This window comes from Canis lupus, chromosome X (assembly GCF_048164855.1).
Source record: "Canis lupus baileyi chromosome X, mCanLup2.hap1, whole genome shotgun sequence".
In the NCBI taxonomy this organism is placed as follows: Eukaryota; Metazoa; Chordata; class Mammalia; order Carnivora; family Canidae; genus Canis; species Canis lupus.
In genome coordinates this window covers 16,377,130-16,393,011 of record NC_132876.1, presented here as the reverse complement: position 1 = coordinate 16,393,011, position 15,882 = coordinate 16,377,130, and the positions used below count along the sequence as shown (strand labels likewise).

Genomic DNA, 15,882 nt, shown 5'->3' with positions numbered 1-15,882 from the left:
TATGTGTGGAGACTCGATGCAGGTCAGCGATGGGGACAAAGTAGACGGGAGAAGGAATAGTATAGGATGACTGCCCAGTTTCTGGCTTGGTTATCTAACTGATGGTACCCTTAGCTATTTCTTTCCAGAGAAAAGGGCAATACTTCTTAAATTTCAGTCATTTATGCACTGTCATCTTGGCGATTTTTGCCAAATCTGAGGCACCTTATATTATTATTTATTAAAAATTTTTGTGTCTATTTTTAGTAATCTCTACACCCACATTGGGGCTTCAACTCTTGACCCCAAGATCAAGAGTCATATGCTCTTCTGACTGAGCCAGCCAGGTGCCCCTGAATTGTTTTTTTAAAGATTTTTATTTTTAAGTAATCTCTATACCCAAAGTGGGACTCAAACTTGCAACCTTGAGATCAAGAGTCACGTGCTCTACCAACTGAGCCAGCCCAAGGCCCATTATTTATCTATTTTTGATAATCCATAACAAATTTACTTAGAAAGGAAACTATAATATCCCAGAAAATATAGGTTTAGTGTACTGATTATATTTTTTTGTTCACTTTCAAATATGTAGATATAAAAGTAGAGTAGAATATAGTTTTTCACCTGCTACCTAAAATCATCTCATCTATCCCCAGTGATATGTATTCTTCACAATAGGAAACATTGAGATAGGGCATATGGGAGGAGAAGCAGCAAACAACTGCTTAATTGGCAATTGATAATTCTTTTAAAGTAAGGGAGAAGGGGTACCCGGCTGGCTCAGGTCATGAGTTCAAGTCCCATGTTGGATGTAGAAATTGCTTAAATAACTAAATAAACTTAAAAAATAAAGTAAAAGGGATCCCTGGGTGGCGCAGCGGTTTGGCGCCTGCCTTTGGCCCAGGGCGTGATCCCGGAGACCCGGGATCGAATCCCACGTTGGGCTCCCGGTGCATGGAGCCTGCTTCTCCCTCTGCCTGTGTCTCTGCCTCCCTCTCTCTCTCTCTCTGTAACTATCATAAATAAATTAAAAAATTAAAAAAAAAATAAAGTAAAAGAGAATTGGCAGAAGAGAGGAGTTAATGAATAAGAGAAATTTTGATTAATATAGTCTGTGTTTGATAGCATATATGAAAGTGGGTTCTTTGGGATGATGTAAAAACCACATCTTTGAAGACCAAGTCTGTGAAGAATAAATGGACCAATAGAATTAAAGAGCTATAGTTGGGGATCCCTGGGTGGCGCAGCGGTTTGGCGCCTGCCTTTGGCCCAGGGCGCGATCCTGGAGACCCGGGATTGAATCCCACGTCGGGCTCCCGGTGCATGGAGCCTGCTTCTCCCTCTGCCTGTGTCTCTGCCTCTCTCTCTCTCTGTATGACTATCATAAATAAATAAAAATTAAAAAAAATAAAGAGCTATAGTTGGCCAGGGTAGCAGTGACTTTTATCAAAATTTAGGGATCCCTGGGTGGCGCAGCGGTTTGGCGCCTGCCTTTGGCCCAGGGCGCGGTCCTGGAGTCCTGGGATCGAGTCCCACATCGGGCTCCCTGTATGGAGCCTGCTTCTCCCTCTGCCTGTGTCTCTGCCTCTCTCTCTCTCTCTGTGTCTCTATGAATGAATGAATAAAATCTTTAAAAAAAATTTATACATTCACATTGTGCAACCACCTCCAACATGGTTACAAAATACATGTTTATAAAAACCTCATACTAGGGGATCCCTGGGTGGCTCAGTGGTTTAGCGCCTGCCTTCGGCCCAGGGCGTGATCCTGGAGTCCCGGGATCAAGTCCCACAACAGGCTCCCTGCATGGAGCCTGCTTCTCCCTCTGCCTGTGTCTCTGCCTCTTTCTCTCTCTCTAGGTCTCTCATGAATAAATAAATAAAATATTAAAAAAAACCTCATACAACCCAGAGGTATAAAGAGTACAAAGTGAGAATCTCTCCATAATCCACCTCAATTTTAATAGATTCTTTTTATGGATATGTAACTTCTTAATCTAAGTGGGATTATTTTATATACATACGTAAATAATATATGTATATATTTATTTCTGTAATCTACTTCTTTGTTTTAGAAGTTTATAATGAATTTTTTTCCGTGGTCAGTATCTATCTACCTATCTATTCATATATAGATGGAATACAAGAACAAGAAAGTGCTTATGCTTTTTAGCAGTTTCACAATATTTCATTGTGTGGATGGAACATAATAATTTTTTAAAGGTTCTCTTTTTATTTATTTTTAAAAGTTAATTCACTGGGAGACCTGGGTAGTTTAGTCAGTTAAGTGGCCAGCTCTTGATTTTGATTCAGGTCATGATCTCAGGGTGGTGAGATCAAGCCCATTATCAGGCTCTGTGCTCAGTGGGGAGTTGGAGCCTGCTTGAGATTCTCTCCTTCTCCTGCCCCCTCCTCTATTTATTTATAAATAAATAAATCTTTTAAAATAGTTTATTTTTAAGTAATTTCTACACCCAACGTGGGGCTTGAATTCATGACCCTGAGATCAAGAGTTGAGCGTTCTTCCAACTGAGCCAGTCAGGTGTCCCAGTTTTTTTTCAAGATTTTGTTTATTTATTCATGAGAGACACAGAGAGAAAGGGAGAGGCAGAGACACAGGTAGAGGGAGAAGCAGGCCCCACACAGGGAGCCCGATGTGGGACTCGATCCCGGGTCTCCAGGATCAGGCCCTGGGCCGAAGGCAGTGCTAAACCGCTGAGCCACTGGGGCTGCCCCAGGTGCCCCAGTTTTTTCATTTTTTGGTAAATATTGAGCCAGCCTCTGGAATGTAATTTTTATCCACTTCATCATGATTAGGTGTTTTCAATTTTTGTTATTTTTTTGTATATTTTTTAATGGGGTTTGGTTTGCCAACATATAGCATAACTCCCAGTGCTCATCCCATCAAGTGCCCCCCTCAGTGCCTGTCACCCAGTCATCCTATCCCCCCGCCCACCTCCCCTTCCACTACCCCTTGTTCGTTTCCCAGAGTTAGGAGTCTCTCATGTTCTGTCTCCCTCTCTGATATTTCCCACTTATTTTCTCTCCTTTCTCCTTTAATCCCTTTCACTATTTTTTATATTCCTTGAATAAATGAAACCATATAATGTTTGTTATTTAATAATGCTGCAGTGAACATTGATTTTTTATTTTTAAAAGCTGTTTTCTTTCTTTAAGATTTTATTTATTTATTAGAGAGAGAGCATGCAGGAGCAGGAGGAGGAGCAGAGGCAGACTCCCCACTGAGCAAGGAGCCTGACGTGAGGCTCAATCCCAGGACCCTGGGACCTGACCTGAGCTGAAGGCAGATGCTTATCTGACTGAGCCAGCCAGGGGCCTCTATTTTATTTTTTTTTAGTTAAAATATAGTTGATACACAATGTTATGTTGGTTTTAACATTGTTTTTTCTCCTTGAGTCTTATCTGTAAAATGGGAATAAGAGTAGTATATACCACATAGGGTTGTTGTGAGGATAGATAGGATGCTACTTATAAAGTGCTTAGAGGGGCACCTGGGTGGCTCAGTGGGTTAAGGGTCTGACTTCAGGGCAGGATCTCAGGGTCCTGGGATCAAGTCCCAGTCGCTCCACGCTCAGTGGCGAGTCTGCTTCTCCCTTTGCACCTCCCTCTACTCCTCTGCCCACTCCCTCCTCTCCTCTACTCCTGCTTTCTCTGTCTCTCAAATAAGAAAATAAAATCTTAAAAAAATGAAGTGCTTGGAGCTGTGTCTAAATATAGTGGGCACTCAATGAATGGTAGTTATTGTTGTACAACCATCTGTATACTCTTGTCTAATTATTATCTTAGGATAAGTTTATGTAAGGGTAATTGCTGAGTCAAAGGATATGGACTTAAAAAAAGCCTTTTTGCTGTGAAATACAGATATGGAAAACCACATAGAACAGATATAAAGTATGATGAATTATTACAAGGGGGAACAGCTTTGTCAACCTCAAGCGGGTCAGGAAGTAGAATGTGGCCAGCCACTCAGAAGGTATCCCTACCCATTTACAATATCCTTTTCCTAAAGTAACCACTATTCTAACTTTTATCCTAATCACTTCCTTAAGTTTCTTTTGTAGTTTTAGACACTATAGGCTAGACTTGAATATATCATATATCTTTTTAAATCTTTTATTATGAGCAATTTCAAACATGTAGAAAAGCTTTATTCATTATATAATGGATACTCATATACCCAGCACCTAGATTCTACCATGAGCATTTAAATTATTTTAGAATTTTATTTATTTAAGTAATCTGTACACTCAACGTGGGGCTCATACTCATGACCCCAAGATCAAGAGTTGCATGCTCTTTCAACTGAACCAGCCAGGTGCCCCCAATTAGCATTTTAAAGTAGTTGATTTATCACACTTCTATCCATTTGTCCCTGTGTCTTTCATCCAAACAGTGCTGCATGTTCTCTTTTATTTCTTGCAAATTGGCAGATGGATCCAGTGGCTTGATCAGATTCAGGTTTGATGGCTTTGGTGAAATAAGGTAGTGATACGTTCTTTCATCAAGAGGTGAATGATGTGTCCTTTTGAACAAATAGATTTATTATTATTATTATATTTAAGATTTTATTTATTTATTTGAGAGAGAGAGATGAAGGGAGCGGGACAGGGGGAGGAGTAGAAGGAGAGGGAGAAGCAGACTCCATGCTGAGTGTGGAGTCTGGCATGGGGCTCAATCCACGACCCTGAGACCATGACCTGAGCTGAAACCAAGAGTTGCACCCTTAACCAACTGAGCCGCCCAGGGTCCCCCCAAAATAGATTTATTATTTAGATCAGTTATAAGTTCAAAGAAAAATTGAGAGGCGGATACAGAGATTTCCCATTGATCCCTTGCCCCCACACATGCATAGCCCCCCTCCATGATCAACATCATTTACCAGATTGTGATACATTTGTTACATTGATAAGCCTTTATTCCTATACCGTTATCACCGAGAGAGCAGTTTTCAGTAGAGTTCACTCTTGTTGGTGTACATTTCAGGGGTTTAGACAACTGTATAATGACGTGTATCTACTGTTACATTATAATACTGAGTAGTTTCACTGCCCTACAAAGCTTCTGTGTTCTGCCTTCTGCCCATTCATCCCTCCCTCCCCAACCTTGATGTCTTTTTGTCTCTCTTTTTGTTGTGACACATGGATTCATGAATTCTTTTTTTAATTTTTATTTTTTTGATATATTTTATTTAAATTCAATTTACCAACATACAGCATAGGGTTGCAGAAGGCCAGGAGGATCCATGAATTCTTTAGAGGTTGTGTCCACTGGTAATGTCTGTCCAGCGCCCTCTACTGACAACATTTCATTCAATGCCTTCTTGCAAAGGAAACATTTTTAAAGGGCCTAGGTAATTTTCATAGAGGTGGAAACAATGAATTTGGAGAGGAGAGGCAGTAAGTCAATGACTGGCACACTTTATACTCATGTAGTGATGAATGCTGGGATGAAAGAGCCCTCTGCATAGCTCCAGAAAGCTCTGTGCAGCTCTCTTCTTTCTGGTAGTCTACCCCACACCATCTCACCCCTGGGTGTCCCTGGACTGTGAACTTTGTCTCTTCCATTCCAGAATACTGCAGGGATCTGCTTGGGTACCCTTTCCTTGCACCGAAGCCTTGAAATTCTCCGTGGGAAGTCAGCATGAATCAATAGTCTGGCTCCCCTTATTTGTTACCTTTCTCTTGGTGATCAGTCTCTCTCTCTCTCTCTCTCTCTCTCTCTCTCTAAGATTTGTTTATTCATTTGAGAGTGAGAGAGAGCACAAGAGAGAGGGGAGGGGCAGAGGGAGGGAGAGAAAATCCCAAGCAGACTCCCCACTGAGCTCAGAGCCCAGTGTGGGAGGCTCAATCCCACGACTCCGAGATCATCAACTAAGCCCAAACCAAGAGTCGATCACTCAACCAACTGAGCCACCCAGGTACCCCAGTGATCAATCTCTTAATGTTCTTTGTTGTCTGAGGTTTAAAAACTGTTGTTTTCATGTATTTTATGCATTTTTTAGTTGTTTAAAGTGAAAGGATAAATCTGGTCTTGCATTAGCCTATCATGTCAGGAGGAGGAAGTCTAACTCCCTTGCTTTCTTTTTGCCTACATTCCCTTGGTGTAGCTTTGCCTGTCCCTTCCTAACTTTTCAGAACCTCTTTGTGTTAGGTGTGTCTTTTGTATACAACATATTGTTGAGTTTTGCTCTGTGGTATCTTCTGAAAGCCCCTTCTTCTTAATAGATGAGTTAAGCCCATTTACATTTACTGATATGACATTTGGTCTCACTTCTGTTATTTTATCATTTATTATTTTTATATTGCACATTTTATTGATTCTAAAACTCATGTTTTCCCATATTTTAACATTTTTGAAATCAGGATGTGTCCCTTTCAGTTGATGGCTTGTCAAAGTTTAATTGGCAATGTTTTTTCTCAGCAGTGCATAAAATAATGTCTTAAAAATTTATTTGAGATAGAGAGAGAGAGAGAGTAAATGGGGAAGGGATAGGGACAGAGGCAAAGGGAGAGAGAGCTCCAAGTAGACTCCCTGCTGAGAGTGGAGCCAAGCTTGGGGCTTGATCCCACGACCCCGAGATCATGACCTGAGCCAAAACCAAGAGTCAGATGTTTAAGTGACTACACCACCCAGGTGCCCCTAAAATAATGCTTTATAATTAGTGGCATTTTAGATTCCATGAAATGGAATGATTACTTACCTCTTTCTTTAGAAGAGCTCATGGAGTTTCATGATTATGTGTCTAGTTATAGATTTTTGTTTTGCTTTGTTTTTAATCTTTGTAATTTTTTGAGTTTCTTGGATTGGTGCCTCTTATCAGTTCTGGAATTCTCAGCCATTGTCAGATACTTTCTCCTTTCCTTTTTAGACTCCAATTAAAGCTGTGTTAAATGTTTTTATTTTTCTCCTCCATGCCTCTTAATCTCCCTTCTGTATTTTCCATTTTTTTCTGTGCTGTGTTCTGGCCTATCTTCTAGTCTATAATTTCTTTTCTTCACTTGTCTCTTCCCGTATAAACATAGACATTGAGGGCACTTGTGACGAACACCGAGCATTTTATGTAAGTGATGAGTCAATAAATTCTACTTCTGAACTAATATTATACTGTATGTTAACTAGAATTTATTTATTTATTTATTTTTAAAGGTTTTATTTATTTATTCATGAGAGACACAGAGAGAGAGAGATGGGGACATAGACAGAGGGATCCCAGGACCCGTGATCATGACCTGAGCCAAAGGCAGATGCTCAACCACTGAACTACCCAGGCGTCCCACTAACTAGAATTTAAATAAAAACTAGACAAAAGAAAAAATGTGTTAATACGGTAACATTCATATCAACCCTATTGAGATTTTGTTCTCACGTTTTCTTTTTTTTTTTACGTTTTTTTACGTTTTCTTTTTTTAAAAAAATATTTTATTTATTTATGAGAGTCACAGAGAGAGAGAGAGAGAGAGAGAGAGAGAGAGAAGCAGAGGTACAGGCAGAGGGAGAAGCAAGCTCCATGCAGGGAGCCTGATGTGGGACTCGATCCTAGGACTCCAGGATCATGCCCTGGGCTGAAGGCAGGTACTAAACCTCTGAGCCACCCAGGGATCCCTGTTCTCACATTTTCAACCCCTTTGCCATGGTGTCTGATAATCAATTTATAAGTTATTTCATTCATAAACATACCTCGAAAATCCTGAAAAAACAAACCGATAGGCATTTAATTTTCTAAAAGATTTTTATTTATTGAAGAGAGAGACAGAAAGAGTAGCAGGCAGAGAGAAAGGGAGAAGCAGGCCCCCTGCCAAGCAGGGAGTCTGATGCGGGACTCCATCTCAGGACCCCAGGACCATGACCTGAGCCGAAGGCAGAGCCCAACCATCTGAGCCACCCAGGCACCCAGGCATTGAATTTTTAATTTCAATGATTAATTTTCTAATTTCTGCAAGTTTTATTTTGTTCTTTTGCAAATTTGCTAAGTCATGATTTAATACTTTTCTATTTCATACACATGCTGTCATGGCTGTATTTTACTTCTTTTCAGTTTAGTAAATGTAGTTAATTTTAAATCTGCTTTTAATGGGGTTCCTGGGTGGCTCTGTCAGTTAGGTGTCTGACTCTTGATTTTGGCTCAGGTCTTGGTCTCAGGCTTGTGGAATGGAGCCCCAAGTTGAGCTCCATGCCAGGCTCCATGCTGAGTGTGGAGCCAGCTTGGGATTCTCTCTCTCCCTGCCCGTCTTCACCCCCCCCAAGTAAATAAGTAAGTAAATAAATATATTTAAATCTGCTTCTGATTATTCCTGGATCTGAAATTTTTGCAAGTTTGTTTCTGCTGGTTCTTGCTCTCGATGCCCCTTTTCCTTGTGTGCTTCATTATTTTGACTGCACATACATGATTCTTAAAAATTGTGGCGGGGCGCCTGGGGGTCTTAGTTGGTTAAGCGACTGACTCTTGATTTTGGCTCAGGTCATGATCTCAGGGTAGTGAGATGGAGCCTTGCATTGGGCTCTGTGCTGAGGGTGGAGCCTGTTCTAGATTCTCTCTCTCTCTCTCTCTCTTTCTTTTTCCCTCTGCCCCTCACCCCACCCCCCAAAGTGTGTGTGGAGTTTCTTTGAATCTTAGGATCAAAGTCCTTTCCTCCAGAGAAGATTTTCATTTACTTGTGCAAAGCATCTTTGGAAAATACCAGTCTGGGACCACCTTAAAGCAAATTCACAACTTGAATTTCCTGGGGCCCCTTAGGTGATGGGAATCCAAACTACAAATCTCTGTTAGGGCTGGCTTGTGGCCACAAATGTTCAAGGACAGTTCCCCCACTCCTCTTTTCTGTTTATCATCAAGGCCATCTTCCCTACAGTCCTTTGGGAGTGTGGAGAAGGCTTACTTCTGGCTCATCTTTACCCTGAGGGTATTGGTTTGTGAGGAGTGGGTGGTCTCAGCTTAACGTGCAGAGGGTCTCATATTAGCTTTCTCACCTGGGAGGGCCCTCCCAGAGTCCTCTCCTCTTTATCTAATGAGGCTACCCAAACCTAAGTTCAAGTTTGCCCAGAACAGCAGGTGTCCTTAGGGCAAAAGCTGCATCTGTGCTCCCTCACCCAGCTTACCTCTCTGGCTTCTTGCTTTCCTCCAGAAATTTGGCAAATAGAATTTGGCATGATAGTTCCTTACTTTCACTTATTTTTATGTCTTGTTTTTGTCTTTAGTTTAAAAGACTATTTTTTAGAGCAGAATTAGGTTCATAGCAAAATTAAGAGGAAATGTACAGAGAGTTCCCATATACCCCTGCCCTCATATGTACGCAACCTCCTCCATTATCAACCTCCATTACCAGGGTGATACATTTTTTTTAAGATTCTATTTATTTATTCATGAGAGACACACAAAGAGAGGCAGAGACATAGGCAGAGGGAGAAGCTGGCTGGCTTCTGGCAGGGAGGCCAATGCAGAACTTGATCCCAGACCCTGGGATCACACCCTGAGCAGAAGGCAGAGGCTCAACTGCTGAGCCACCTAGGGTGGTACATTTTATTTTATTTCTTAAACTTTTTAAAAAATATTTTATTTTTAAGATTTAATTTATTTATTTGAGAGAGAGAGAGAGAGAGAAAGAGAGAGAGAATGAGCTAGGGGAGGAGCAGAGGGAGAGGAATAAGTAGGCTTTGTGGTGAGCAGGGAGCCCAACTCAGGGCCCGATCTCCCCACACTGAGAGTAGGGCCAAAGGCAGGCACTAAACCGCTGAGCCACCCGGGCTGCCCATTTTTATTCATTTTTTAAAAAGATTTTTATTTGAGATAGAGAGAGAAGCAGGCTCCATGCAGGGCCCCTGACGCGGGACTCAATCCCGGGACTCCAGGATCACGCCCTGGACCAAAGGCAGACGCTAAACCACTGAGCCACCCAGGGATCCCTGAGAGTTGATTTTTAAAGAGCATGAGTAGGAGGAGGGGAGAGGGAGAAGCAAACTCCCTGTTGAGAAAGGAGCCCAAGGTGGGACTTGATCCCAGGACTCCCCGATCATGACCTGAGTCAAAGGCAGATGCTTAACTGACTGAGCCACCCAGGTGCTCTTAAAGCGTAATTTTAACATCTAGTAGGAAGGAAACTAACATCTGATGATCTCCTTATTCTGTGCCAGGTGTTGTGCTAGTTCTTTCCCTATAATTTCTCACTTAATCCACTTAACAATTTTATGAAGTAAGTGATGGTACCCCATTTTAAGAAAACTAAAGCCAAGAAAGACTGGCATACAAAAGACTATATGTGGCAAAATCTGAATTGCATTCCAATGTTTTTTATCCAAATTCTGTTCTCTTTGCAACATACCAAACTACCTCTTGTATTATTTGAGCCCCTGCAGGATATTAGCTCTTAGGGCATAATTAAGAAGTGCCTGGTACATAATAGAAGTTCAAAAATATTTGCTGAATGAATGAATGAAGCAAAGTTCCTAACCTTGTGATCTACTGGAGAACACAATTGACTAGGGGATGTAAACATGGAAATACACCGACTACAATGTGGTCAGTGACTGAGCTATGAGCTGAGTGCTATGAGAGCACAGAATAAAGAATTATTTGTAGTCATGTAGCTGACTCTGGAGAGACAAGCAGCATCCAGATCCTAAAGGGCCTTGTTACCACTTTACCTACCATATTGGGTGCTTTATGCCCAAGAATGGTTGAGATGCTTTCCATGGGTTGATTTAATCCTTACAGCAGCCATTAACATAAGTACTGTTATGATCTCTACATTATAGATGTAGAAACTGAGGCACCGAGAGGGTAAGCAACTTGGTCACACAGGCTAGTACATGCCATACCTGAGCTTTCAGCTTGACTGTGGAGACCACATCCTTAACCACTCTGCTGGGCTGCTTCTAATAGTATATGTCATGGACATCCAATACATGATATACTCTATATTAGTATCTGCAAATCTTGCTGCATTTTATTTCTCTATATGATCACACCATGTTTCATTTAACTATGTTGATAGTCTTGGTGGTTTCTAGCTCTTTGCGATTATGGACAGCACTGCAGTGAGCAGTACTTACTCTCCACCCCAAGCTGATTGTGACATTCCCCCATAGGATCGCTCTCACCTTCTTCTCTATCCATTGTACTAAAGGATCTCTAAAATTCCTTCAAGGCCATCACCTTTAATTCTGGAATTCGCAGAGCCATAATTCTTAATCTAGAAGTCCTGCATATTGTAGATTACTCAATGTGGTAATTGACAAGGTTCATTTGGCCTCCTTTTCTGAAGATTGAAGGGCCTGGGTAATGTAATAGCTAATATTATTGAAGGTTTCCTATGCCAAGCACTGCACTGAATACACACATTGTTCTATTTAATCCTCAACAATTCTATGACCAATCCTATTATGCTCCCCAAATTTTTTAGTTAAAATTTTTTATAAGTAATCTTTACACCCAATGTGGGGTTCAAACTCATGATCCTGAGATCAGGAGTCACATCCTATACCAACTGGACCAGCCAGGCACCCTTATTGTTCCCATTTTTAAAAAGAGGAAACTGAGACTCAAAGAAGTTAAATGACTTGTCTGTGGTCATATAGCTAGTAAACGCTGTCTGATTGCAAAGCTCATATTGCAAAGCCCTTTGTTTTTGCTAGGGCTGTGCTAAAAACACACTACAAAATGGGTAGCTTAAAACAACAGAAGTTTGGGGCGCTTGAGTGGCTCAGTCCACTAAGTGTCCGACTGGCTCAGATCATGATTTCAGGGTCCTGGGTTCCAGCCCTGTGCCAGTTCCCTGCTCAATGGGAGTCTGCTTAAGATTCTCTCTCTCTGACAAGGGGTGGTGGAAGAGGAGGTGGGTTTGGGGTGACTGGGTGATGGGCACTGAGGGGGGCACTTGATGGGATGAGCACTGGGTGTTATGCTATATGTTGGCAAATCGAATCCCAATAAAAAATATACAAAAAAAAGATTCTCTCTTTCTTCTCCCTCTGCCCTTTCCCCCACTGTGTGCACTTGCATGCTCTCTCTCTCTCTCTGAAGTAAATAAAATCTCTCTCTCTGAAGTAAATAAAATCTTAAAGAAAAAAATCCAGAAATTTATTGTCTCACAGTTCTGGAAGCCAGAAGTCCAAGATCAAGGTATAGGCAGAGTTGGTTCCTTCTGAGGGTTCCAAGGGAGAATTGGTGGCTGCCAGAGGGGAGGGGAGTGGGGGATGCAAAATAGGTGAAGGGGATTAAGAGGTACAAACTGCCAGTTATAAAATAAATAAGTTATGAAGATAAAAAGCATAGAGAATATAACCAATAATATTATAGTAGATCTCATTTTGATTCAATGGTCAGATTTTATATTTTTTAGTTTCTTGGAAAAGTTCAAACTTCTTTAAAATTTCCATTTCTTTTTGCAGTCTGACTTCAACAAGAGTAATACTTTCTACCTCTTCAACCACATTGATATTACTATTACATATCACAAAGAAAGTGAAAGAAATTGGGGTGTTGTAAGATTGGTTGCTGCTAGACTTGACCCCCAAAGGTAATTATAGAATATCTTTTTAATTAGCTCCTTTAATTTAAAAATTAATTCAGAATGTAGAAGTTCTCAACTAGAATTTTCATTTTTAGGATACACGTGTAATGTAACCTCAGACATACAGTTTGAAAAATCAAACAGGCAATTTATTCTCTTCTACCTATAGTTAGCATTTGAATACCATGCAGTGTGAGGAAGAATTGGTAGATCTAGAAGGGAATAGACTTATTGAGGGCATCCTGACACTCTTTTCCTTGCTGCCATATGACAAAGAGCTCAGATTTAGATTTGTGTTTCATCAGAGGACAGGTCTATTACTGGAGTCTGTTAGGCAGGTATCAGCTGAGTTTAAGGAAGAATCTACTAACAGAATTCTCTAGCAGTTAAATAAGCAATCTCAAGAATTAGTGAGTACCTTATCCCTGGACATTTATAGAAAGAGCCTGGATGGCCCAGCTATTGGAGAGTTTATAATTAAGCATCCATTATAGTGTGTGGTCACTAGTAGGTAAATGCTGAATGAATTTAATGGACAATCAGCATTGGACAAGAGACTAGACAGGTGACCATTAATGTTCCAACTAAGATCCTTTGAAACTCTTCAATTAGAGTTAGAACTCTTCAGTTAAGACAGAGAGGGGAACATAGCACACAATGTATAAGATCATGGTCCATTATGGGAAAAATATTATAAAACCTCAAGTACTAAGATAGAGGAAAGAAGTTATTCCTTGAAACTTATGTGAGTATATTAAAGAAGGCACATGTATAGTTTTCTGAACTATAGGAAAGGAATTTCTAACTGAGGGAATTAGGAAATTTGGATTTTATTCTCATCTCTCCTGGTTCCATTTTGCAAGCCAACCCTAAGTTCATAGAAATGAATCAGATTTCATTGTTTTTAAGGCTAATGCCCTATTTGACTTCAGCCAAGTTTGTTCTGTCTGTCACAGATGGTTCCCAAAGGGAGAGATTAGAGACTGTATTGCACCAAGCTTTTTGACCATGAGTAGGTTAACTTGATGTGTCGTAGGCTTAATTTCCTCATCGGTGAAAGGATAGAACTGAATTAGGAGTTTAGAATATGGACCCTGATGTATCAAACTCTGGAAATTTTTATGCATATTTTATGTGTACTTTTCTAGGCAAAAGTGCCTATGGATTTCATTAAATAGACCCCAAGTGGTGAGGAACACTGGTACTTTCCAACTCTGGTTTGTCTTAGAAAAAGGATATTCTTTTCAAGTTAATGTCTATATTAAGCATTTTGAAGATTATTTACCTTCACAAGGTGTTACACTTAGGAAGTTAAAGAAGAATTAAAGGAATCAGGACATATTTGTGAACAATAGGGAATAAAGATAGCTGCCAAGAGAGGCCAGGAAATACTAGTCATTGTCAAAGGCAATCCCCCATGTGTATGTCAGACATACACAATGTCAGAATGTCAGGATGATGGACTGCGAGGTCCAACTCAGGATGGCTGCTCATATTCAAAATCATTAGGTAGTAAACAGGCAAAGTATGATCATCCAAGAAGCTAGTCTCATCAGCTATATGAAAATCAAACTTAAGCTTTACAGTTATATCTCATATTGTCAGATTCAGGTGAAAAAGCCAAGAAAGTAATTTTTAGACTTGTATTTATTCTACACTGCCCATAGTAACAGTTTATGTATGCATGCAATAAAACTTTTATCTAATCATTGTAAAGGTCATTTATGTGGGTCTCTTGAGAACAAGGACTATGCTATATAATTCTTTTTTTTTTTTTTTAGAATTAGGCAATCTGCTCAAGGTCATAAGTGAGTTAGGCCTAATGGCATTCTAGGCCTACAGTCTTGTGTTTTCTGTTAGGGACTGTACCTAGCTAATTTCCCTGATGGTTACCATTGTTGATAATTTCTTTTTCCTAAAATTACTTGCTTCATTTGGCTTTTGGATTACCATACTTTACTGATTTTCTCCTGTCTCACTGGTTGCTTATAAGTCCTCTCATTTCTCCAACATCTTCATGTTGGAAGGCCCCAGAACTGAGTCTTTGAACTTCTTTCTTCTTCATATATACTAACACATTGGTAATCTTATCCTGTCTCATGGTGTTAGATCCCACAACAACTTAGATATGTAAACTTGTATATGTAGCTGTCTACTTGACATGACCATGTGGATGTCTAGTAGGCATTTGAAATTTTTAAAAAAGATTTTATTTATTTATTTGGGAGAGAGAGAGTGTACAAGTGGGGGGTGGGAGCAGAGGGAGAAGAAGAGGGAGAAGCAGGTTCCCCACTGAGCAGGGAGCCTGACCCTGGATCCCAGGACCCTGAGATCATGACCTGAACGAAAGTCTAAAGCTTAACCCACTGAGCCATCCAGGAGCTCTGTCATCTGAAATTTAACATGACTGAACATGAACTTGTAATCTTTCCTCCAACCTGTTTTTCCTGTTGTCTTCTCCATTTCAGCAGATAGCAACTACATTCTTCCAGTCTTTCAGGCCTCCCAACTATGGCAGCACCCTTGACTCCTCTTTATCATTCTTCACTTATACCCTGTATCTATTCCAATCCTTTGGCAGACCATGGGACTCTACTTTTAAAATATAGTCAAGATCCACCCCTTCTCTTCACCTCCACCACGATCATCTGGTCCAGGACAACATTGTTTCTTATCTGACTGATGGCAAAACTCTCCCCAGTCTCCCTAGTACCATCCTTGTCTTCCAGCAGTCTGTTCTCAAGATAGCATTCCTTTTGAAATGTCAGCTTATGTCAATCTCTGCTCAGAATCTTCCAGTGACTTCCCATCTCACTTAGTAAAGGCCAACATTTTGAAAATGGCCCAAAAGGCCATACATAAGGCCGGTGGTTTGAAATAGGGCTTACATTGATTGGAGATCTTAATACCCTTTTTGCGGCATAATCTCTCTCTTTTGAAATGCAGATATTTCCTGTGCTGGGTTCAAGGCCCATATTTAAACAGTAAAACTTGATTTGCATTATCATGACATATGTTATGTTTTTTGTAGATGTTAAGTTTTTATCACAAGCCTTAATAGTGATCGTTTCTTTAATTCATAGCTGTTTTATTTTATTTTTTATTTTTATTTTTTTTATTTTTTTATTTTTTTAATTTTTATTTATTTATGGTAGTCACAGAGAGAGAGAGAGAGAGAGAGGCAGAGACACAGGCAGAGGGAGAAGCAGGCTCCATGCACCGGGAGCCCGACGTGGGACTCGATCCCGGGTCTCCAGGATCGCGCCCTGGGCCAAAGGCAGGCGCTAAACCGCTGCGCCACCCAGGGATCCCTATTTTTTATTTTTAAATTTTTTAAAAAGTAGGTTCCACACTCAGTGTGGAGCCCAACACAAAGC

The 15,882-nt window shown here is 40.5% G+C and overlaps 1 protein-coding gene across 1 annotated transcript in view; it reads left to right on the top strand.

Moving 5' to 3' along the window:
• The window catches only part of LOC140628378 (transmembrane 9 superfamily member 2-like), an 82,991-nt gene that overhangs the window by 10,246 nt on the left and 56,863 nt on the right, over window positions 1–15,882 (top strand). The window contains exon 6 of the mRNA XM_072817741.1: window positions 12,384–12,511. Coding sequence (XP_072673842.1) covers window positions 12,384–12,511 — 128 coding nt within the window. The remainder of the gene's footprint in view (window positions 1–12,383; window positions 12,512–15,882) is intronic.